Genomic DNA, 25,642 nt, shown 5'->3' with positions numbered 1-25,642 from the left:
AGTGAGCCAGTGAGTCATGAGAAGATCATACCTAAAATGCTGGGTATAAGATTCAGTTCTGTCATTAGCTGGCTATGTAGCCACGATGGGCCTTTTCATTGCTCCTTGTCTCTTCCACCTCCACATCTCCAGGTTTGTGCTCTTACCTCAGAGGTGTTAAGAGATCATAGCAATTATCTTTAAAAATACACAGTGTTACAAATTTGCAGTCATTTTCCAAAATGGACAGAGATGCCACAAAATAAAAGCTTTCTTTCTGTGGACATAATTCCAGTAGTGTCATTTGGTGATGTTGCCCATCCATGCATGAGTTAGTTGCTGTCTCTGTGAGAATCAGTGGTAGAACACTTGCCCAGCATGTACGCAGCCCTGGGATTGATGTCCAGCACTGAAAAACTGCCATCGAAATGCAGTGGCCTCTTTCTGACATTTTTCTCCAAAATAGCAAAACCATCAGACTATGGTCTTGGTTTTTAAGTGAAAAGGAATCAATAGGAAAAATCTCCTTATTTTCAGTTCTGAGAATTCATAGTGTGTTAGCTAGACCCCTTTTGAGATGCAATAGAGGATAAAGGTAACCATTCCTTAAGAGCCAATCATCTCATCCACTTTTCACACTTCACGGAGTTGCTTCTGAAGGGGATGGCAGTTCTGACCATAGTTTACTTGCAGGCAAAAGTGATAAAATTACATCATTAGACGAGAAGACTTGAATAAAGCTTGTATTGAAAGTAACTCCCCAAATATAAGAACACTGCCTTAAAAAAACAAACAAACAAAAAACTATGACTTTACTTTCATTACAATTAAGCCAAACCTGGCTGAATTTCTGATTTCAGTGATGGAAAGATAGAGAAATTACACAATGCAAAGCCAAAGATGATTTGTAGTGTCCATTTTTGGTGATGAATGTGGCTCTAGTAAACACGGCGATCTAGTTGGGGAAACAGTGTGAACCAAAATAACCAAAAGTAGACAGAGTTCCCAACTTATTCTGAAGGTGCCTTCTATATTAGGACTGGAAAAAAAAATAGGAAAATAAGAGTGGCTTAAAATTTTCTCATTTTTGTGGACTAGGGTCACATGTGACCCTCCATCACAGATGGAGATATTTTGTCTTATTGCTATGTCCTGTGTGACTTCCATTCCCAAAAGGGCTGCTACATATGGTCATGACCTGCACATGAACACATGGCCAAAGAATTGAAATAGTGGGAACTGAGATGAAGACCAGGATCAGGTCATCAAGCGTCCTACGGTGCTGTGTCAGTCAGCATGAAGGAAGCAGGGGAGACCTTTTGGGTCACGAGAAGGTCACTTGAATCCCAAGTTCCATGGCAAGGGCATTTCTTTTTCTGTTACACAGCAGCACCATGTATGTTGATCTGATATTTTTAGCTGGCTTCTCCAGTCCCAGCTTTTCTATTCACATTCTATTTAGTGGAAGGAAAGTGAGGGACAGCGCTACAAATTCTTAAGAACTCTTCTCAGAAGAAGGTGAACATACCCTATCTGCTTTTGTCCCATTGTTAGGACATACTCCTGGCCACTGCGATGCAGGCTTGTTTTAGATGCCATGTGAACCACCAAGATCACGTATAAAAGACAAAATATTTAGGGGACATGTTTGTGGTATCACTGTCAAGCAGACTATGGAATATAGTAGCTTGACTCTAGCTTATTCTGAGAAAACAAAAGTGGTGAAACCATTAAAATCCCACACTGAGCACACGCCTGTAATCCCAGCACTCAGGAAGCTGAGGCAGGAGGATCTCTGGGAATTAGAGGCCAGCCAGGGCTTCAAAGTGAGTTTGAGGTCAGCCTGAACTGCGTAGTGAAACCCTGTTTCAAAAAGATGAAAGCAAAACAAAACAAGCGTCCATACTGTAAATCTCTGTAATCGTTTTGCAAAAGGAAAATAGTGCATTTCTAGACTTAGCTGGTCACTAGAGGCTCAGGAATAGGTATTTAGTAAGAACTAAGACTTCTGAGGCTTCATACTAAGATACTGTTCTGACAAATTCTTAAAACCACCTTTATAATATTCCCACTTTTCAGATGTAAGTTTGAGTTATGGAAAGCTAAGTAACCAAGTCACAAGGACGGCAAATGATAGAGTAAATGACAAACCTAGGACGCTGACTTACGAATGATTTTGCTCTAAGTTGGTAACTTAAATCCTCTTGAGTGAAGTTGCTCCACTGAGAAGAAATCCTGAGATCTCTGGTAGAATTAGAAAGAGGCTATTGTCCAACTGGTAGAATTTAAGCCTCGGACTGTGGGAATTGTCTCCACACATTAAGGAGCACTAAGAGTGATGCCCAAGAAGAAAGCAAAAATGAGAGTCTACAGGAGACATCATTTGTGGTGACAGCTGGATTCACTGTTAGAAATCAGATACCCTTGGATTGTTCAGATATTTAAAATGTCATTTTCATGAACTACCTCCTCTCTCACCTCTTAAAAATTGCATTTCTGAGATTAAGGTTCTTGTCCTGTGGAAACATAGGTTAACTCAATGTAGCTAAGCATTTGTGTATGTATGCCAGAAGACTGTAACATCTCTGATTAGGTCATTTGACTACTAAGGACAGAAAATGGCACCCGGTGTGGGTGCACTGGGCATGGATGCTGTAATCTCAGCTCTCTAGAGGCTGAGTCAGGAGCATCACTCCAAGTTTGAGGCCAGCCTGGACTGCATAGCAAGACTGTGTCTCAAAAAACAAAACCAAAAACTTGCTGCTTAAACTGAAAGTTGCATATTTAAATATGTAACTTGGTTGTAAATTTAAAGTTCTTTAGGTTTACCTTGGATTACATACTTTGCTATATGACTATGAGAAAGTTCACTTAACAGCTCTAAGCCAACATCTCTTCATCTGTGAAATGGGATTGATACTACTGCTTATCTCACTTGGGGTTGTGAGGATAAAATAGCACACAGGTAAGGGACTTAGACCAGTGCCTGGCTAGAACATTATAAACAGGAGCATGAACTAATTAACCATATCAGATAGGCAGTTATAGCAACTCCAGAAGGGAAGCTGGAAAATGTACATTAGGGTAGTACTTAGGTACAGTGAGAGAGGAAGTGGTGGGAGGGTCTCGTTACTTCATAGCCAGACCTTAGATGAAGGAAGACCTGAAGAGCAAGTAGAGACAAAGCAGATTAATCAAGTAAGATTTAGTTTGGACCTATGTTTATTTGGCAGAAAACTCAATAAAGCTTTGGAAACAAAATAGTGTTGATAGATGGGCATGACTCTTGAAAAGAGATGAAAACAAAATAGGGCTTTTACCCCTCACTGGAGATTCCCCAGGCACAAGGAATTTGCTGAAAAAATTACAGTGATCCACATCTTTGCTTCTCAGTGTGCTTCTGATCTACAGGGTGGGGACACCTGGGAGCTTATTAGAAGTGCAGCCTGAGGCCCTACCCAGACCTACTGAATTCAAAACTATATTTTAATATCCCAATCAAGTTTTATGCACAGTAAAATTTGGAAAGCACTTCTCTAGGCTAGAAAGAAACGCCCAGATTTCCATTGTTTAAAATACAAAAGAATGAAATGTGGTCCCAATCATTGGAACATCTGTTTCAGTGTTTGAAATACAGTAGCTCTAAGTTACAGTATTTTTAGGCATACTGTCTCATCTTAGTGAGCCCTCTGTACCCACAGATTCCATGGATTCACCCAGCAGTGGATCTAAACTTTAAAAAAAAATGTATCTGTACTGAACATGTACAGACTTTTTCTTCCTGATATTTCCAAAACAATACAGAGTAACAACATTTACATTGTACAAGATACCTATTTAAATCAGCCAGGGATGATTTTAAAGGATACAGGAGGCTGTGCATAGGTTACATGCAAATACCATTTTTAAATTAGAGTTGACCATCCTTGGATTTGGGTGTCCAAAGGGGGCCTAGAAGCCTATCCCCTGTGGACACCACGGACACCAAGGAAGAATTGAAAGAGATGTTTGAGCACCAGGTTTTTCTGGTTTTTTGGTTTTTGGTCCCAGGAATCAAACTCATGACCTTGTGCTTGCCAGGCAGGCGTTGTGCTGCTGAGCTATATCCCTGCCAACCTGCCAGGTTTGAAGAACACAGTCACTAATCTTCATGCTCACTAAGGTTTTGTCCTTAAAAACAGGCTAAGGAATAATTCTATTTAAATGCTCTTGAAATTTAACTGAGTCCTTACTTATTCACAGGAGGGTTCTGCAAGTTATCTATTTTTATGTAACAAATTATCCCCAAACTTAGCAAAATAAAATGACAGACCTTATACCACAGCTTCTGTGGTCAGGAATCCAGGAGTGGCTTAGGGTCCCTTGTGAGGCTGGGCTGCAGTCAGTCATCTGAGGCTTCACTAGGGCTAAAACGTTTACTGTGAAACTTGCTCCTATAGTTCTTTGCAGGCCTCAGTTTCTCGTCCCATGGATGTCAACATAGCATGCTTGCATGGCATCTGACTTCTGCCAGGCGTGTGTGTGTTGTGTGTGTGTGTGAGAGAGAGAGAGGGGAGGGGGCTGAAACAGCTTCTGACTTACACGATGCACAACCATTTTTAAACTAGGATACTGAGCCAAGCAGAAAATGAATTTTAGTCTTCATTGGATGGGGAAGGTATGGGAATATGGAAGCGAAGGGCACCTATTAAGTCAAGACTGCTTTCTGTTTAAAAAAATTGCATGCAGAGCCATCCCAGTGGTCCTTAAATCATAATTGTATCAAAACATGGAGAAGGAAGTTTTATTTGTAAATGGTCAAACTGATTAAACAGGCTGATTAAAGTATCTGTTAGGCTTTCTAACCTTCCTATATCAAAGCTTGCATTTAAAAAAATTTTTTTTGTGTGTGTAATGTTATGTTGGCTACACAGAACAGTGACTTACATTTTGGCATCTTTTTCCATGCATGTAGCTTACTTAGATTATACTCACTCCGCTCCAGCCTTCTACCCTCCCTCCCTTATCTCTAGTAGCCTCCACTCCACTTTCCTGTCATCTTCTCCCTTCTCCCCGCCCCCAGCCTAGAGTCAAGAACTAATGATCTGGTGTCCGTGGGCCTGCAAAGACCAAAATAAGCTTCCCTTGCCTTGGTGTCATCTCCCTTGAAACGAGGCTGCTTCCTTCTGCACTTACCTGCTTCCCAACTAGCTCTGAGTGTCCTTCCCCTATACAGTCTGCCACACTAGACCAGACAAATAACCACCCAACACACTCTACATTTTGTGATCCATAAATTATTGAAATTACAAAAGTAAATTGCATAAAAGAGCTGTTTATCATTACTGAATTTTGGCTGGGATAGATGCCTCCAGTCAGACCAGAAAAAATTTGTATATATAATATATAGAAATATATAATAGATATTATTAAATATATAAATACATAAAATATATTTAAATATAAATATATTTTAAAATTATATATATATATTATATATTTCATATTACAAAGGTATTCAGAGCAAACAGTGAATATTCCCAAAATTGTAATGGGCAAAAATTAGCTACATATTTTTTTCTAATTATTGTACCAAAGCAACATGTTGAGAATTCTTGTTTTTCCATTGGTAAAGTTATGCTTTTCAGAAACAATGACATTTGGTCTAGTTTAGATAAAAGGCTCCTCCATACCCCAAAGGGCAAAAAGTACGAGTTTCTTCTTCTTCTTCTTTTTTTTTGTGGGCCACTTCCTTATAATTGTTCCCAACAAACCTCTTAGTGATTAGCAAGTTTTGACCAATATGTCAAAATTATTTTCTTACTAAGTGTACATCTGAAATTTTCGAAGTTAATCAGATAAGTATCAGATATATATGAGCAACAAATCCCTTCAATGAAAATAAAAACTATAGCTATTGTCTCTTTATTTCTTTTTTATTTTCATAGTTAATTGATGCCAGTCCTTTTAGGCTGCTCTAACAAAAATGCCACAAAGTGGGTGGCTTATAAACAACCAACATTTATTTCTCATAGTTCTGTAGGGCAGAGCCCTTGTAGCCCAAGATCCAGAAGTTGGCAGATTTGGTGTCTGGTGAAAGCCTGTTCTTCACAGATGGCCACTTGCTATGTCCTCAGCTGGGGAGAGAGCTGGGGTCTCCAGAGGGCGCTAATCCCATTCATGAGGGCAAAGCCTCCATAAAACCTCCACCTCCTAATACCATTAACTTGAGGATTAGAATTTCAACATGAATTTTAGGGGAGTACAAACATGCAGACAATAGCAATTGGAAGGTGAAATGTGTGGACAGATGCAGTATATGGTGAACCTGATTTTCAGTGTGAGCACTGTGAAAAAAATTTGCTCAAGGTCATACAAGTATCAAGGATTGGAATTGGGATTTGAGCCCAGGCTACCTGGCTTCCAAATCTGAATCTTCAACGCTGCGTTGTATTGCCCCTTCAACCATTCTATGAATGTTTACTTAGTAATTACATTAATTAAATGCATAATTCATGAATTCATTGCAGGCAAGTGTAAACAAGGACAAAATGCTAAGTTCTTTAAATCTTTCTCCTAGTTAATGTGGTCGCCAACATTTTTTTAATTATTTATTGTTACAGTTTAGATACACATAATGATCACATTCATCATAGGAAATTTGTACCTGTACATGATAGATGATTCCTCTTTTTTCCCCATTCCTTTCCTCTCTCTTGAAACCCTCTTTCCCTCCTATTTACAAAGCTTTTTTTCTATTTTGTCCTTTTCTCATTTTTTATTTTTCCTCCCCCCTCCTAGTTTCCCTTTCCTTTTGAACAGTTTCTTCCTATTTCACAACATCTATTACACATTTTGGTTCTTATTTACACTTTCAGTTTCTCACACCAGAGACGATTCACTAGTTACACATGTTTGTCAGACTTATTTCACTTAAGAGTGTGATCTGAAGTTCCCTTCATTTAGCTATGTCTCAAGTTTATCCTTGTTTATGGCTGAGTACTACTACATTGTTTAAAAGAAAACCATATCTTTTCTATCCATTCATCAATTGAGCATTTGGGTTGTTTCCAAGATTCAGCTATTAAAACTGTGCTGCTATAAATATGGTTAGGCATATATTGCAATGGCATGATTCATTTAATTCTTTTGAGAAGATACCAAAAGGAGAATAGCTGGTTTAAATGGAACCTCTAGTCCTAGTTTTTTGAGGAATAAGGATAGGAAAGAAGTTATTATTTGCAGATGACGTGGTCCTCTACATAGAAGATCCCCAAACTCCACCAAATGACTTCTACACTTAATGACCAAATTTAGTTGCATAACTAGATACAAAATCAACACTCAAAAATCAGTAGCACTCTTGTACACAATTAACAAAGCTCACTGAGAGAAATTAGGGAAACAATTTCTTTCACAATAGCATAGAAAAAAATGAAATACATAGGAATCAATCTAACAAAGGAAGTTAAATATCTCTACACTGAAAACTATAGTACTCTGAAAAAGAAGATCAGAGAGGATATCAGAAAATGGATAGATATCCCTTTGTCTTGGGTAGAAGAAACAACAGTAAAAGTGGCCATACTTCCAAAATTGTTGTACAGATTTACTGCAATCCCAATCAAAATACCATCAGCGTACCTCCCAGAAGTAGGGAAAACATTCCTAAAATTCATTTGGACCAGAAGAGACCTAGAATAGCAAAAACAATTCCAGGCAACAAAGGCATGGCAGGCAACAAAGGCATGGCAGAGGCCATCATAATCCCTGACTTGAAATTATACTACGAACTTTGTGATAAAAACTGCATGGTACTGGCAAAAACAAAAACAAAAAAAGCCTGAGGATCAATGGAACAGATTAGACAATGCAGAAACAACTCCAGACATACTCAGCCACCTTATTTTTGACAAAGGTGTCAAACACATTCACTGGAAGAAAAATAGCCTCTTTAATAAATGGTTCTGGAAAAACTGGCTTTCCACATGCTGAAGACTAAAACTAGACTCATTTCTATCACCATGCATTAAACTAAAATCAAATGGGTCAAAGATCTAAATATTAAAACAGAAACACTAAATCTGCTGGAAGATAAAATAGGTAGAAGTCTTGAAGAAATACGTGTAGGCAAAGACTTCATGAACAAAACCCTAACAGCACGGGGAATACTACAAAGAATCAACAACTGGGATCTCATCTTATTGAAAAACTTTTTTGCCCAGCAAGAGAAACCACCAACAGAGTGAAGAGGCAACCTACAGAGTGGGAACAAATTTAAACCAGTTGTTCTTCAGACAAAGAACTAATATCTAGAACACAAAGAATTTTATAAAAACAACCCCCCCCCCAGATTTAACCATTTTTCTTGAATATAAGATATTTTCCTTTCTCATCTACTGCTCCCCTTTTTTCTAGACTCAGGGGACCACCTTCCTATTTCTTGTTCACCCTTCCCCTAAGAGTGGTGGCTAATTTCTTCCTGAAGACCTACTTCCGGTAAGCAGTGGAGTGCAGAACTTCTCAAATTTAGCCTGCAGAAGAATCACCCAGAAGGGACAGTGAAACACAGATTGCTGAACACCATTTCCAGAATTTCTGATTCAGTAAGACTGGAGTGAGGCTTGAGAATGTGGATCTCTAAACAAGTTCTCAGGGACAATGACACTAAAAATCATTAGCAAAGCAAGAAATATCTCTAGGACAAGGAAAGTGATCTTAGGGAAGTTAACAAAGCTTTGTGCCACAACTTCTTCATCTGCAAATGGGGAAGATAGTAAGATTCACCTCATGGGCCTGTGTCCTAACATGAGCTATTATATGTCAAGTGCCTGACACCCACTTGGCGTGGATCAAGTCCTCATAATAACTACTCTGATGAGCTGGCTTTTCCAGGCAAGCATCCACTCAAAATATATTTAATAATAAAATGATAGCTATTAGCAGAAAAAAAGCTGTTTTAAATGGATACTTCTGTCTTAGTTCTCTCATCACTGAGACAAAATACCCAACACCCAAGTTAAAAGAGGAAAGGTTTATTTTGTTTCACAGTTTGTAGAGGTTTCAATCTATAGTAGGCTTGCTCTAAGGCAGGGTGGCCTGGCAGTGAGGCATCACAGAGGAAAACGAGTTCATGGTGTAGCAGGCTGAAGGCAGCAGGAAGCAGCCACCCTGCCTTTCCCTTTGGTCCCATCCAAGCTGCAAGTCTTTTGGATGTTGCCACCCAGGACAATGCTAATTCCAATCAGTGGGCTAATTTAGTACCACACCCTCTTAACTACATTATCAAGTGCCCTAGATCGAGCCAGCTCCATTGAGCACATGAGGCTTTGGGGGACAGATATTTCAAACCACAACAACTTCCTTCTCTCTAGAGGGAGCTTCATTGACGTCACAGTCCTGGCTTCTCATTATACCATCTTCTCCCAAAGGAGTGGGAATGATTGATTTTGTTGAGGCCTTTGGTAGAGGAATCTGGCCTGTGTGGGTAAGTCCCTTCCTGTCTCTTTAAAACTTGAAACTAGGCCATTCCCGGGGCTGGTCTTGTTGCTCCTTTGGGAAGCTGCAGTTGATGTCCATGTAGAGAGGCTATGGCCATCCAGTACTGGCTGTGACTGAGAAGAGAATAAGATTAACTGGGGAAAGCACACCTGCTGCAATATTTAAGCCATATTGGATATTACTATTCTTTATTATCAGAAAAATATGACAAAAATGCGACAAGTTGTCATATATGTCTCATTTTTTTTTAATTTCTCACTTTAGAACTCTGAAGGAAAAGGATGCTATTTATTGGAACCCCTCTAATCCATTAAGAGGTTTGTCCCTTCAGCTATGTAGTATTTTGACCTTAGCAGATTACAGGGGCTTCTCAGATCAGAGGTACATTTTTACACAGACTGCACCGGCTTTTGTTTATTCCTCAAGACAGGGTCTCGCTATGTAGTTCAGACTGGCCTTAAACTTGTCACGATCCTCTGGGGCCTCCCGAGTGCTGGAATTATAGGCATGCACCACCATGCTCAGTTGCACTGGTTTTAAGCAAGCCTAGAATATCCAAAAGCTGAGAAAAGAAGGTCTTTGAGGAACACAGAATCACAGAGCATCTGGAGACCAAATTTCCTGCCCCTGGTGATCCCAGAACCATATCTCAAGCAGATGTGACTGCTTTGAGGGAGCAGCTTTGTGAGAGTGGGAATAAAAGTGTCTAAAAAACCAGTTGATAGCCTCCGCTTAGTGAACAGGCACACTTCCAGTTAATCACGAGAACAAAACACAGTATGGCTAGCGTCTTCCTGGAGGGATAAAGCCCTAGTCTATTTTATGTTGTATACAAAGAGACTGAGTAATATATAGGAAAGGTTTATGTAACTCACATTTTTGGAGGCTAAAATCCGAAGATCAGGATGCCCTATGGATTCAGCCTCTGGTGAGGCCCTTTTGCTGTATCAGCATGGCAGATGGGATGGGCATGAGAAGAAGATCATATGGTGAGACAGGACTCCAGGGAGATTTGGGAGCTAGGCTTGCTCTTTTTATAATAACTTACACTTGCAGGAATTAACCCAGGTCTGTTGAGAACTACACAATCCATTCTTAGGGTCTTGTCACCCACAACCTATCCACCTTCCACCGGCCTGCACCTCATGAACTGTTGGTCTCCCACACTGGGGACCAAGCCTCTAGTATGTGAGCCTTTATCCTAAAGGAAAAAGCCATATCCAAATCCTAAGCAGACAATAAATGATGCATTTACTAAACTGAAAACTTAGAAGAACTTGTTCTTTTCTTTTCTTCCATGCTGTTATTTTATCGAAATACACTTCTATGCGGGGAAGTGTGTGGTGATCCAATGTTCCCTATAATTCAGTGTACAAATCTGGCTAATTCTCATTTTAAGTATTAGGATTCTGGCTAATTCTCATTTTAAGTATTAGGAAGTCTGCTTGCCTGCATATAAAAGCTCTGCTAACTTATGTGCTTTCTCAGTAATACAGGTGAGGCTTACCTGTATCTGCCACCTGTTTGCCTTTTTTTAAAAAATAGGTTCAAAGAGAAGGCATGGAAAAAGTTTCTAGTTTTTGGGCCATCTCAAACTTCTGACAATAACTACACATCTATGAAGCATTTATGATGTACTGAGCACTTCATATGTCGAGGAATTCCTTCTTAAGCAAGAAGTAAGCTGTAAGATAAATGCTATTAATGCCGGGCGTGGTGTTGTACCTGTAATCCCAGCACTCTGAGAGGCTGAGGCAGGAGGATTGTTGTGAGTTCGAGACCAGCCTGGGCTACAAAGTGAGTTCAAGGCCAGCCTGAACTGCATAACAAGACTCTGTCTCAGAAAGACAAAAACAAAAACAAAAACAAAAAAAACCCTCTCATCGGGATCAAACACAGGCATGTGTGAACATCGACACTACTGAGGCTTGTTGCTCACGTGCTCCATCCAGTATGGACGCCTGAGCTACACCTGGGGCATTTGAGCCACAGCCATGGAAGCTGCTGGGACACAGGGAGCAGTATTGGGTTAATAATATCTCTTAGTTATTGTGGGCTGATCAGGTCTGCAGTCTCTTGAATAAGTGTACAGCAAAGGCTAACTAAAAAAAGGCAAATGGAGTGGCTTTAGGGGTCCAGGAGGATCCAAGCCCTCTCACAGAATTCGAGATTATCTTAGGGCGAAAATCAAAACTTTGGCTGAGCGTGGTGGTGCACACCTGTAATCCCAGCACTCTGAGAGGCTGAGGCAGGAGGATTGTTGTGACTTTGAGACCAGCCTAGGCTACAAAGTGAGCTCAAGGCCAGCCTGAACTGCATAGCAAGACCCTGTCTCAAAAAGACCAAAAAAAGAAAAAAAAAAAAAATTAAAAACTAAAAATTAAAATTAAAGACCAAGACCTTCTCTGGGTGGCCCATATTTATTTGGTTATCAGAAGAAAGGAGGGGAATGCTCAAGAAGGGCAGAATCACTCAAGGACTTCTCTAAGTAAGGTATTAAATTAATCCTTAATAAGGATCAAGTTAATCCACCCAGGAGTGAGATGCCTGAAGGTATAGTCTTTATCTAGTTGAGAACAGATCCACGTGTCCTTGGCTGTGATCTTGTCTTATCCTTTGAGGCTTTCCAGCTTCATCCGCCATTACAGGTTTGAGTAGGGATCAGTGACTCACAGAGGTTCACTTACTATGAGTCTGCCATTCATTTCCAGACAAGGAGCCTAGGCCTTGGACATAAGTGAACATGAGAAGCAAACTGATAAATTTAAGTCCTGTTCAGGGCTGCTTCATAGTGGTCTTTGTCAGAACAGAGACCCAAATTATGCCTAAGAAGTGAGCTTCTGGAGAGTGGCTCAGGCCTGTTCCTTGAAAATGTTCTTTCTTATGCCTCTGGGCCTATGATGGTAGGACCAGTCTCAAAGTTTTCTGAAATGCCTTCCAGCTGTTTCCTCATTTTATAGATTAATAAAATGTGGCTCCTTTCTATCCATATTAATATTTTTAGCAAAGTGTTTCTTGGCCTCGCTTTTGCATGGTTTTTAATTTTTTCCAAAAAGTTTTACACTTTGCTTCCTTTTAGGCAGGTGCTTGTGCCACTGAGCTATATCCTCAGCACTTTTGCTTCCTTTTAAAGCATACATTCTGTCTTAAAATTATCCCTTTACTTCCATATTTCAATGTGTGAAGTTAAAAGTAACTAGGCACCTCCTTTTCTATTTTGCTTAGAAATTTCTTCCCCTAGAAATCCTTATCCACAGCTCTGAAGTTCTAGCTTCCACAGAGTGATGTGGATACAGTGTACCAAGTCCTTTGCCACCAAATAACAAGAATGACCTTTACTTCAATTCCAATTAAGACATTACTCATATCTATCTGAGACTTCATCTATCTATTCAACTTCTGATGAAGACTCAGATAAAATATATATATATATATATATATATATATATATATATATATCAGATATATATATCTCATATAAGATAAGATATATACATATATATACTAGGGATAGAACCCAAAGCCTTGTGCCTGCTAGGCAAGTGCTTTATCAATGATCTACATTCCAAGCCCTCTATCTATATTTCTATCAGTATTCTGGTCACAATTGATTAAGAAGTTCCAGGTTTTTTGTAATCATTTTTGTCTTTTGAGCCCTTACCAGAATCATCCTTTATGAATTGCCCTTTGTGGTACTCCAGTTTTTTTTTCTATCCTGATCTTTCAAACCTTTCTAGTCTCTCCCTGTTTCCCAGTTCTTACAGCTGCTTTCACATTGTCAAATATTGTAATAGAAGTACTCCAGTTTTAGTACCAATTTTTTATCTTTAATTCTTTTTCTACTGCTATAACAAAATCCCTGAGCCTAGGTAATTTGTCAGTTTAAAAGGCTATTTTGGCTCATGGTTCTGGAGATGGGAAACTTCAAGGTCGTAGTGGCTTGTGAAGCCTTTGTGTTGTTTCAACTCCTGGTGAAAAGAAGGACCATGGATGTGTGTGGAATAGAGGTCAAGAGAAAACTAGTGAAGCCCAACTTGCTTCTTGGAGTAACTTGCTTTTGTGACAATGAGTATACTAGCTCAAGAAGAGCATTCATTCCTCTCAACAACTCAGTTACCTGTTAAGGCTCTCATCACCTCTCCAAATCATTACAGTGGCAAATTTCAAGATGAGTTTTGGTAAGGACAAACTATACCCTAACCACAACAGGAGACAAGAATACTCCATATTGAAGATTTCCATATCAACACCACGATGGTCCTGATGCCCAGTTCTGTCATCCCTGACTTCACCTATTGTGTCATGTGTTCGCCCAATAACTCTCTCTCTCATTACTTATGATTCAAAGATTTTAAGTAACTACAACTATTCAATATTCTATAATATTTATAGCCTGGCCTCTTAGTTACTATTCTCATTACTGAGACGAAATACCCAACCCTCAAAGTTGTAGGAGGAAAGGTTTATTTTGGCTCACTTTCTAGAGGTTTCAGTATATAGTCAGCTGGCCCCAAAGAGGGTGGCATGGCCAGGCAAACAGAGAAGAAACAGTCCATGACATGGCAGGGCAGGAAGAAATCAGTGAACACAAAGAAGTCGCAAAGCAACTTCTTTCTGTCCTTTTATATTCTATCAAAACTAATGTGGGTGCCACCCACATCCAGGGTTGGGCACCCTTACTCCCAGCCTCACACACTCTAATATAGCCACATTTGAAACTCCCCACTTATGCCTGTATGAGACTTTGGGGGGACATCAATGCAATGCACAACATTCCACCCACTGCCCCTAAAAGACTCATGTGTGTCCCTTTATGCAAGTGGCATTTGGTCCATCTCTAAGAGCTGTCAGACCCCTAACAGTTTTAGCATTGCCAAGTCTAAAATCTCCTCTGAGATTTAAGGCAAGCTCTTAGCTGTGAGTACAAATGAAAAGAAAGTTAAACACTTCCAACACACAATGTCACAAGAAAAAAACCTCATTCTAAAATGTACAAATAAGGTTATAGAAAAGAACAGGACCCAAAGCAAGTCCAAAATCCAATACACAATGTCACAAGAAAAAAAAAAAAACCTCATTCTACAAATAAGGTTATAGAAAAGAACAGGACCCAAAGCAAGTCCAAAATCCAACAGGTCAAACATTGAGTCTCATAGTTCCATATCCAGCAACTGGTGGAATCTTTGGCAAGATGTGAATTCCAAAGGGCTTGTGTGGCTCTACCCTTATGGTGCTGTGTGTGTTTGCAGTTTCTATATCTTCTCTCTTGGATTGGCTTTGCTCCCTCCTTGCAGCTTTCCTCAGACAATCCATGTTCCTGGCTTCTCTAGCCTTTTTGGGTTTCCACTGCACCTTTGGCTTCGTTCACACTCACAGCTTCACACACTGTCCTCTCACGAGCACACTATCTGGTCTCCCAGGCCTTCTTCTGATATCTAGGTGGAAGCCTTCCTGACTCCACAACTCTTGCATTCTGCATGCACCTAAAACCAGCACCATATGGACAATGTAAATTTCTGCAGTGAGCTAGAGCAGTAGCCAGGCTACTTTTTCTCTTGACTGTAGGTCTTGAGTGCCTGAATTGCTGAGTATTATGAACCCAATCCCAAGGAACAAATTAGCCACTGCCATTCTGGAAGAAGGTGCTCTGGGGCTTTCTTCTCAAAGGAAAGTCTTTCACCTTTCCAATTCTGAGGCTGCAGTCCTGCTAGTTATTGTGATGTCTTCAAGCCATCTTTTCTACTGTCCTGTTTCTTTTCTGCAATGAAGTTCTCCTCTGTCCCATCTTTGTAGGTTATTTCTTTGCTGGAACTTCCATTCTGGCCAAACTAAAAAAAGTTTTAAATCATTCTCTTGGGCTCTCTGCTCTTGATATCAACATAGATTTGACTAAAAGCCCTCAACTATAGCCACAGCACTGCTTCAACATGAGATTGTCTTGAGCCAAGTGTAGGTTCACATACCTGCAATCCTAGCACTGGAGAGGTGCCATGAGTTCCAGGCCTGCCTGAGCTACATAATGAGTTCAAGGGCAGCCTGAATTACATAGCAAGATCCTGTCTCAAAAAAAAATAGACAAAAATTAGACTTGTAAAATTTCTTCTGCAAGATTAATTAGTCCACTGCCCTTAACCTTAGCCTCAGGCAAAGTCTTGACATGAGCAAAATGCAGACACATTTTCTGCCAAACCATAACACACAAAGGCTGGAGTTCAACAGTGAGTGCAGCCCTTCTTCCTAACAGAAATCTCCTAAACTTTGTCTTTACTGGCAGCATTTCTGTCAGCATTCTTGTTTTCTGATCTCTGATCAGACTCTCCCGTCAAATACAGTTTAAAGCATTCCAGGACTGCTTTTACAGCCAGTATCTCCAGACCTTTCCAAGCTTTTCCCACCAACCAGTTCCAAAGACTTCTGAACAACACAATCAGGTACAGTCACAGCAACAGCCCCACTCCTGGTACTAAAATATGTCTTAGTTACTTTACTTGTTGCTGAGATAAAATACCCAAACCCATAGTTGTAGGAGGAAAGATTTATTTTGTCTAAGTTTCTAGAGGTTTTAGTCTATAGTCAGCTGGCTCCAAGGCAGGGTGGTGTGGCAGAAATGCATTACAGAATAGAAACATTTCATGGCAAAGCAGGGCAGGCTGAAGGCAGCAAAGCAGAAAATAGCAAGTAGCTTTTGTCTGTCTTTTTATATTCCAACCAAGGTACCCTTTGGGTAGTGCTATTGACACCAAGGGTTGGGTATTCTTAATCCCAGCATCGCAAACCCTAATCCAGCCACTTTTGAAACTCCCCACCTTTGACCACATGCTGGTCTGAGTGGGACATCTAGATACAAGGCTATAATACCTGGTATCCAAAAGGAGAGGGAAGGGGCTGGGGATTTAGCTCAGTGGCACAGTGCCTGCCTGGCAAGCACAAGGTCATGAGTTTGATTCCTGGTACCGGAAAAAAACTAAAAAAAAAACTAAAAAAAAAAAAAAAAAAAAAAAAAAAAAAAAAGACTGCAAGTAGGTTTGGGCTGGGGATATAGCTCAGTGGCATAAGTGCCTGCCTGGCACATGCAAGGTCATGAGTTCAATCCCTGGTACCTCAAACAAACAAACAATAAAAGATGCCATTCAAAATGAGAGGGAAGAAGGTGACAGGCAGAAAGAGGAGAGCTAGTCAGGCAGACTTTAAATAGCTGAAGAGAAAATCTGTTGTGTCTCAGTTTCATTGTCCATTGCCTTTTGCTCTGGTATTTCTGTGACTTGTGAATTGTAAATTTGGCTTACATTACTTTTACCTGTCCTTTCTTACTGCCTGAGGAGAGACAGGACCATAAAGGATAGATTTTAACCCTCCTATAACCGGCTCTAAAACTGCTCATATTATTTCATCAGGAGTTTGAAGGAAAAGATATGTCACTCAAGGGCTAGAAAAATTAAGACTTGCCTAGTACTCTACAGCAGATCTCTTATAAGTGAGTTTAAATCCTTTATACTGGCCACCCACATGAAATAGAACTATGCCCTCTTATTTCAGAATTTTGAATATAAAGTCTCACTGTCTTCTCCAGCAACATCCTGAATATGACATTCTTCCAAGAAGACTACTATAAAAATTCATCTAGAATGTTGGGAATTGGGCTGTTAAATTCTTAGATCTAGCTTCTCATTCAATATGATAGATTTTCTTTGGTATTCAAGAAACTGATAAATGAACATTTCATAAGTAAGCTTACTTCGGTCTCCCTGAGTTGCATACCAGTTTGTTCGTGTTCTCTGAAAGACTAAACTAGCTTACCTATAATTATTTTTCAGATGCCTTAGTCCTACCTCCCATCTTTGATCCTAAGAATTCATTTCTACCTCTGACTTTGTTTCTTCTCTGCAAAATGACAAAGCTTTCTTTGTTCATTCTATAGTGTTGGAAAATGGTGTGTGTGGGAGACACTAACCATTTGTTAAATATCTGTTACTTTGCAGGTACCATGATAATAACTTTATGTATACTGAGTCATCAATACTCCCAACCCAATTTGACTGGTGGTATTACTCCCATTTTACTGAGGAGAAAATTGAGACTGAAAAAACTTCTTTGCCCAAAGGTCACACAGAGAATAATAAAACTAGCATTTGACTCTAGAGCACTCTGGTGAATGTGCTCAACCATTTTACTATCTGACCTGGTATAAGCTTGTATTTAAGAAAGCACTTAGTAAATTTTAATTATCCAAACATCTCAAATGTTTTTCTTTAGCCTTTTTACCTCCAGGTGAAGTCTTCTCCATATCACTCCTTTCTTTACTTTTTTTGACTATTCTTTGATGAAATATCACTTCCCCCACCATAGGATTTGTCTATTTCATGGAGTAGCACTTTTCAATGCCCCTTTTAAAGTGTAGTAACTACAGCTCAAAGTCATACCCACAGAGACCTGCATTTCACAGTGCTTCTCCAGCTCAATACGTGTATGTTCTACCAGTTTTTCAATCTAGAAAACTAATTGTGCTTGAGATGAGTAGGTCAAGAATCTACTTCCTTTAATTAAGTAATTAATAATTGCAGTACTGAGGATTGAGCCTAGGGCCTTTTTTCTTTCTTTCTTTCTTTCTTTCTTTCTTTCTTTCTTTCTTTCTTTCTTTCTTTCTTTTTCTTTCTTTCTTTCTCTCTTGTTGAGACAAGGTCTCACTATGTACTTCAGGATGGCATTGAACTCACAGTGATCCTCCTGCCTCATCTCCTGAGTGCTGGGATTACGGGCATGCCCAACCATACCTGGCCCAGGGTTTTTGCACTGAGTTGTATCTCCAGACCTTTTTAATATATTTTTTTAAAATTTTGAGACAGGGTCTTCCTTAGTTGCTAAGGTGCTTGGGCAAGGTCCTGGAATTACAGGCATGAACTTGTTGGGGAACCTCAGCCCAGGGTAGGCAAACACTCTACTACTAAGCTACATCCCCAATTCCCAAGTTCAGTATCTTCAGAAGTGTTCATCAGGAGAATATTGATTTGATATTGACTATTTCACTTGCCAGGAAAAGCTACCATAACCTAACTGTATTTTAGGGCCTCTGTGGCCTGAGATATAAAATGTTTGGTGTTTATAAGCAGGACAGGAATGGTCTCCTTTGGAGCTCCAGGGGCACATTGGTTAGTGCATGGTACTTATACAGGAATGGCCTCTTTTATCTGGAGAGTTAAACTCTGAAGTAAAATTTCCCAATGCTGAAGATCTTGAGTGGAAGTAGTATGGTCACAATGAACTCTGTCAGTTTATCTGGCACCTGCTCTCATGCTGGCTAATAGATCCAGGAGCCTAATGTAATGACAAGATTAATAAATGAAACCAGACGTTGTTTTTTTTTTTAGCTGTTAAAGTTTTTCGGGCTCTAAATGAAAAGAACATCACTAAGTTTATTTTCTTTACTTTTACCTTCTTTTTCTATCTTTGTCCAAAATCAAATAAAAAGATGTTTCTATTTCACATAAGAATGCTTTTCTTTTCAGGAATAGTTGAGAAAAAGTTATGTGCAGTAACAGCTGCCTAACATATTTTTCTATTAAAATGTCATTTGTAGCCAGGCATGGTGGCACACGCCTGTAATCCCAGCACTCAGGAGGCTGAGGCAGGAGGATCGTTTTGAGTTTGAGGCCAGCCTGGGCTACAAAATGAGCTCAAGTTCAGCCTGAACTGCATAGCGAGACCCTGTCTCAAAAAGACAAAAAAAAAAAAAAAAAAAAAAAAAAAAAAAGTCATTCATAACAGTTTTTTTTATGGGTGATGTATGAACAGAGGAATATAGTTGATGAGTTTGCTTAATATAACCAATTGATCACAAAAGCAAAGATGGCTCCATTATAAAAATAAAGTCTCAATATAAAGAGCACCTTTCTAGGGACCTTTTCTTAACTCCATAGCTAAGGTAGCTTGTCTGTCACTTCTTCCCTGCTATTCCAAATAGCTGCTGTTTCTTCATTCATGTTTCTATCAGACAATTCCTTGGTTTTATTTGCTTATTACCTATCTGCCTTCCCTTGTAATGCAAATTCTAGGCCTTGTTTTATTAGCCCCAATGCACAGAACACTGCACATAATAGGTATGAAGCATCTGCTGAATAAAATAACCCATTTTTTAAAACAGCCCATTACTGAATAAAATAACTCATTTTTAAAAACAGTACATTACTGAAATCCTAGCACTCTAGGAGGCTAAGGTGGAGGACTGCATGTTTGAGCTCAGCCTGGGTAGCTTAGTAACTTAGCAAGGCTCTGTATCAAAATGAATTTTAAAAAGGCTTGGGATGTAATTCAATGTGAAAATCCTGGGTTCAACCCATGGTACTATAAAAAAAAGCCACAAAGATCTTGTTAACTATTTACACTAGTTCACTAATTATATTCTTTTGATTGTCTTGGTGTTTATTCAGGTTGTTGTTCAGTCAGTCAATATGTATTTCATGTATTCCCCTTTTCACTGTAGGTTTATTTACTTTTGCATATAATTCCAATTCTGTCTGATTATGCTATATTATAGTGAAGAGCATTCAACAATAAAGCAGTGTTAGGGGTGAGGTCTGCTATAATTAGTGTCTTGTTGATAAAGTAAAAAGGTATGTAGACTCATTTTTTTTTTTAATGATTTATTTCTCTTTATTTATTTATTTTTTTACTTTTTTCAGTGCCAGGACTCAAACTCAGGACCTTGCACTTGCTAGACAGACACTTGTGCTACTGAGCTAGAGCACCAGCCCTTGTAGACTCATTTTGAAAGAAATAAATTAAGAATGATTATAGTGTCTTTTTTCAAAAATTACATTACTGACATGGTTTCTTGAGTAGGAGATCCAGAGGTGGAATGCCAGAACTTGTTCCCAACTTTGAATACCCTAAAACAAGTATGTTGAGAAAAAATACTGGGATATATTCCCTGAAGGCACCTTCTGTGTCTGCTGCCTGGGCTAAGAGAAGTGAGATAAAAAGGAATGATCCACCATGGACTGCACCTGTGAAACCCTATTAACTGGGCTTACCTATTAACTAGGTTGAGGCTAAAGTGTGTGGTTAAGGCCGATGAATAGGTGGGAAATAGTACTGGGTCTTGGGTGATGAAAACCAAAGGGGAACAATGTTTTCTCCTGGGAATGTGCTGTAAAAAGGTTGATCTTAGCAATAATGTTGGCATTTTCCAACGGGGAGAGCAGAAATCACCAATGAAGCTGCTTAAAGTGTAGAAAAATTATTTCATATTACAAACCTTGGGTGATGAAAAACAAAGGAGAACAGTGTATTTCTTTGAGCTGTAGGAATCACATATCCTCATATCTTGGCCTTGACATGGTTGTGAAATGTGTTTGCATTAAAGGAAAAATTTATAGAGAACTCTTGTCCATGTTGACTAATTTAAGATTGACTTGTTATTCATACATCTTTTTTCAGACTGTGTGGGTATGTGTGGTTTTCTGCTTACACTGCAAAAGAAGTTTGGCACTAGTGCAGGTTCTGGTTATAAAACCTAAACTATCAACGAGGACAATAACCTTTACCAATGTCATGGAAAAATGACTTACCAATAACAGTTAATATAATCTAGGAGTTGACAAAGATACTTTGCTTTATCCTTGTGAAAGATTTATTTCTTAATGGAAGTCAAATATATCTAAAATATCAGAGTGCAAATACTTCCATAGCAAATGTACCTAAACACCAAGTGTTTTCATTAGGGGGACTACGTGGGCTCAATAAATAGACTAGAAAGTATTTTGTTTTACAGTCACACATTTTATTACAAATTTATTTTGTACCCAATATAAAAGCAGATTTGGAACCTATTTACAAGTACTATATATTTACATGTATACAGTTAATGAATTTAAGGAAAATGGGCAGAGAAACACAATATATATGGAAGACTATGCCACTGTACATGGTTTATTATTATCTTTAATGTCACTGAATCTTTACTGTAATAAATACAGTTCTATATTTACACATCTTATAAAACATCTCATAAATGTATTTTTTCACTTCCAAGTTAAAACATTTGATCAAAATAAACATGCTTATATAAAAATAAATCTACCTAACAGCCTTTTTGTTTGGGCGTAATGAAGCCAATGTAGGATAATAGAAGTTAAGAATTAATCCTTTGACTTTTCATATTTTTAAAATTGTCAAACACATGTATTGATATGGAATAAGCAGAGAAGTAGTGTTTCTCATGTCAAGTGGTTGATCCAGAAAGAACACAGCTGAACCATGCTAAATAAACAGGATAGTATGTTCCCAAGTCCTGCAGAGTCCAAAGTGGTGTCATACATAGTTGCTAAAATTCTAGAGAAACATGTTTGAGAAGTTACATCAGTGGACTTAATTTATGTCATATCTGTATTTGATCATTATCTTAAGATATGCATCAATTTGAATTAACAATAAAACCTCTTGCAAAAAATGTGTATTCACTCAGGAATAAAATATCCCACATTGATTGCTACCTTTTCTAGGTTATGTCCATTGCCAGCAATGAACTTTCTTTCTGAGCTATGGACAGCAAAATAATTAAAAATGAATGAGATAAGACAAAGTTCATCAGCACATGACTGCCTTAGTAGCAATTTAGGAATTTCTGTTAAGTTTCCTTTCAAAATATTTGTAACCAGTTTTATTCCACTGGGAAGAGGAGGCGTGGAACCACTGAATGCTGTCATAAAATCCAGTATCTCTAAAAAATGATATGAGTACAAATGAGTTAATACTGCCTTACAATCTTTACACATTAAAGATATGGTGACTTGGATGGATTCTTTCTGGGAAAATGCAATAGAAGACTAAAACATCTCCACATGGTCACTAAAATGAAATCTTATGGTTCACAACATTTACTTAGTAATACAGGCCATTTACAACCTATATTTTCCTAATAACTAACCATCTTTAAGGAAGTTGGGGGTTTAAATAAACCCATTTTGAAAGCGAGTTCTCCCACCCCAAACGACTACCTTGGAGAATGGAATTAAAGTCATGGAGAACCTTTTTTGGAAGAACATTTCAGTATGCTTTTTGGATCTGGGGTGACATAAATCATGCGACTGATCTACGTTTTAGCTGAATGAATTCTACAAGCAGCGTGTAGGTTTATAATACACTCTCAAGTACCAATAGGTTTCAGCTTTTTCACACTGACAGAGATTTTTTTTGGCTATTAAACCAAGTTTCAACTCAGTCGTTTTAGCTACTGCTCTTGATGTCCTCAGTCTCACATTTTCAGGTTTCTAATTTTTGAAAATTGTCCCCACCCATGTTAATTAGAGACATGGGACAAATGCCACAGATGAAAGATGACAGCTTTCGGTCATGGGATAAGCTGGTGGTGTCCCGGAATCAGAAGGCAGGTCATAGGCTATGCTAGCACTAGTGAAGGTTACCAAGGCTTGGGTTGAGTCACAAGACTGTTTCTCGACATCGTCAGAATTAATAGACATCAGGCTTGGGTGTTTCGATCTCATCCAAAAGTGGGTTTGCTTTCCCATGCTCCCAAGGTCCTCCTTAAAATGGGGATTGAAGAGGATGTAGAGCAGAGGATTGAGACACGCAGGAAGTGGCACAATCACTAGAAGGATAAACTTGATTATGTCAGGACTGATGAATATGAGGTTTAGTAAAGAGGAGAAGGACAAGAAAGCCACAGGGCAGTAGAGAATACAGTTGGTGAAGAGCAGCAGAGCGATGTGTTTCACCATAGAGCAATCCCACATGTTCTCCAGGTCTCCCTTCTCCAAACTGCAGTAGAGCTTGGTGTAGGCAATGGTCATGATGAGGAAGCAAAGAGAGTTGAGTAGGACCAGAGCTACCATGAAGCCTGTGGTGCTAGGCTCCCCAAAGGGCAGGGGCAGGCAGAGTGGGGAGGCACTGTACTCACTGCCACCCAGCAGGGGAACCACGGCAATGGTCAGAGCCAGCAGAACACAGAGCAGAATGATCGCTTTCAGGGTAGAGAAAGGAGTTTTCATTTCAAATTTTGTAGGACACTTTACAGAGAACCCACGCTCCAAGGCTGCCAAAGTAAGCAGGAAAACAGATGATTCTGAAGCAAAAATGGACAAAAAACCGATTACTTGGCAACCAACGCCAGTCTCCCACCATGCACCGTGTTGTGCAAAGCTGCCAAAAGTGAAGGCATCCACGCCAGCCAACACAGTGCTGGAGACGCCCATGAGCATGTTCACCAATGCGATGACTCCGATTAACAGCTTTATGGAAGAAATGTACAGAGAGGATCTGAACACCGTTGAGGTCACCATGGCATTACAAGAAAGTGCCAGAACTGCTATGGTCCACACTCCGATTCGGATCAGCCAGCTACCGAACAGATGGTCACACGGCCTGAAGGGGCCTGAAAATCCAAAGGCAAGCACTGTGTCAAAATGGGATTAGCTATTTTTGCCACATTACCCTTTTGGTTTTTCAGTAGGACCCCAAGAGACACAGCCCAGTAACAGCCTTCATAACTCATAGCGCCATGCGGAGGGCTCTGCTTTCTCAGACTCCCACGGATCACCTCGGAGTCTCTGCACCACTGCAAGGCAAGCACACCAGATGCTGGTGTTGCCAGAGCACACTCAGAGAACTGAAAGAGGGGAGCTTCTGTTGCTGGATTATTGTCTCCAAATTATAGCAGTGTCAGGTTCACACAAGCAGCCAGATCACCTAGATTTTTCATTGTGTCTACAGCATGCTTCAATCACGTTTCACAGGCAGAAAAAGAGAGTCCTTGGGAAATATTGCATAACTTTAGAAAATGAAATATGGGTGTTATGAATATATATTTCATGAAAATCTCACCTTTGTTTCTTTGTGTTAGATTAACATTTGCTGTTAAAGAATGCTGTCATTTGGATCTTTTTTTTTTTTTTCCATTTGCATCTCAAATGTACCTCAAAGACCCACATGTTAAAGGCTTGGTCTCCAACCTGTGGCCTCACCGGCAGGTGATGGAACCTTCAGGAGGAGGGACCTAGAGGAGGAAGTTAGATCCTCGGAGCTGTGGCCTGGAAGGGGACAGCGTGACTCTGAGCTCTCCTCTGATTCTTTGTTTCTTTGCCTCCAGGAGGTGAACAGGCCTCCTCCTTCCTAGGTTCTCATTCTGATGCTCTGTGCGGCCAATGTGGCCAAGCGACCACGGACTAAAACCTCAAAACCATGAGCCAAAATAAATCTTTTCCATTTTAAAGTTTGTTATTTTGTTACAGTAACAGAACTCTGACGCAAGGAACATGGAACAATCTAAATTTCAAACATAAATATTAACTATTCCCAACTGTTTTTTTCATTTTGTTTCTGGGAATGGGACAATTAAGTGAATTTAGTAGTCTTTCTTTCTTTCCTTCTTTCTTCTTTTTCCTCCTTCCCTCCCTCCCTTCTTCCCTTTGTTCCTCTCTTCCTTCCTTCCTTCCTTCCTTCCTCCCTTTGTTTTAACTTCTCTGTACAAATTGCTTTCACTAAATAGTTATTTACAGAGAAGACTTAAATCACTTTCATAAATCAATGATTACATAAAGCAAGACTATGTAGCATACTATTTCAGGCTACACTGCTAATATTGCTTTAACAATTACATATACCTTTAACTACACGCTTGATTCTTTAGTTTCTATTAATCGGGATGAGAAGCCTCCCCCCAGTCTGTTTGTGAGTGCAGAGCAACTTCAGGGAATGAACACTTATCTGCATTGTGTGGGTCCCTGTGGGGAGCGTGTTGATTGGCAGCACAGTTCCTTCTGAAAGGCAGCCACACTGTCGCAGCCGGCCTCAGAGTCAATAGCAGCTGCTGTTGCTGCTGACCCAGTTCTAAAACCTCTCACCTGGGGAAGGTGAACACTGCACCGAATGAAGGGCTTTCAGGTCTTCCTCAAAGTCGAGCAGGAAATCTTCAAGATCACGCTCATCTGTGGGAAGGAGAAATGCTGGAATGATTAGGTCTGGCTCTCTTTTCAAGAGACCAAATCCCCGTGAGGAAGTTTTGGGTTGTCCTTGACACAGGAACTGTTACAAAGGGAAATGAAAGCGAGATATCCTGCTTTCCCTGGGCTTTGGCTTTCTTCCAAGTCTATGACAAAGTTGGCTTTGGTTATTTTACTCAAGCCACTATGCCTCAGTATTTCAGCCCAACTGGGGGTGAGCACTACATACT

General features: G+C 39.6%; 1 protein-coding gene across 1 annotated transcript in view; it reads right to left on the bottom strand.

Annotated features, from left to right (window-relative positions):
- Nucleotides 1-21,213: 21,213 nt before the first annotated feature.
- Lgr5 (leucine-rich repeat containing G protein-coupled receptor 5) overlaps nucleotides 21,214-25,642 on the bottom strand; it is a 67,422-nt gene continuing 62,993 nt past the window's right edge. The window contains exons 16-17 of the mRNA XM_005374681.1: nucleotides 25,314-25,397; nucleotides 21,214-23,845 (exon numbers count right to left, since the gene is read on the bottom strand). Of these exons, the coding sequence (XP_005374738.1) occupies nucleotides 22,758-23,845; nucleotides 25,314-25,397 (1,172 nt within the window). The 3' untranslated portion in view covers nucleotides 21,214-22,757. The remainder of the gene's footprint in view (nucleotides 23,846-25,313; nucleotides 25,398-25,642) is intronic.

Source organism: Chinchilla lanigera, unplaced genomic scaffold (genome assembly GCF_000276665.1).
Source record: "Chinchilla lanigera isolate Chin_1 unplaced genomic scaffold, ChiLan1.0 scaffold00004, whole genome shotgun sequence".
Classification (NCBI taxonomy): Eukaryota; Metazoa; Chordata; class Mammalia; order Rodentia; family Chinchillidae; genus Chinchilla; species Chinchilla lanigera.
The sequence above is the reverse complement of the archived record's forward strand: the minus strand, read 5'-3'. Positions and strand labels throughout refer to the sequence as shown.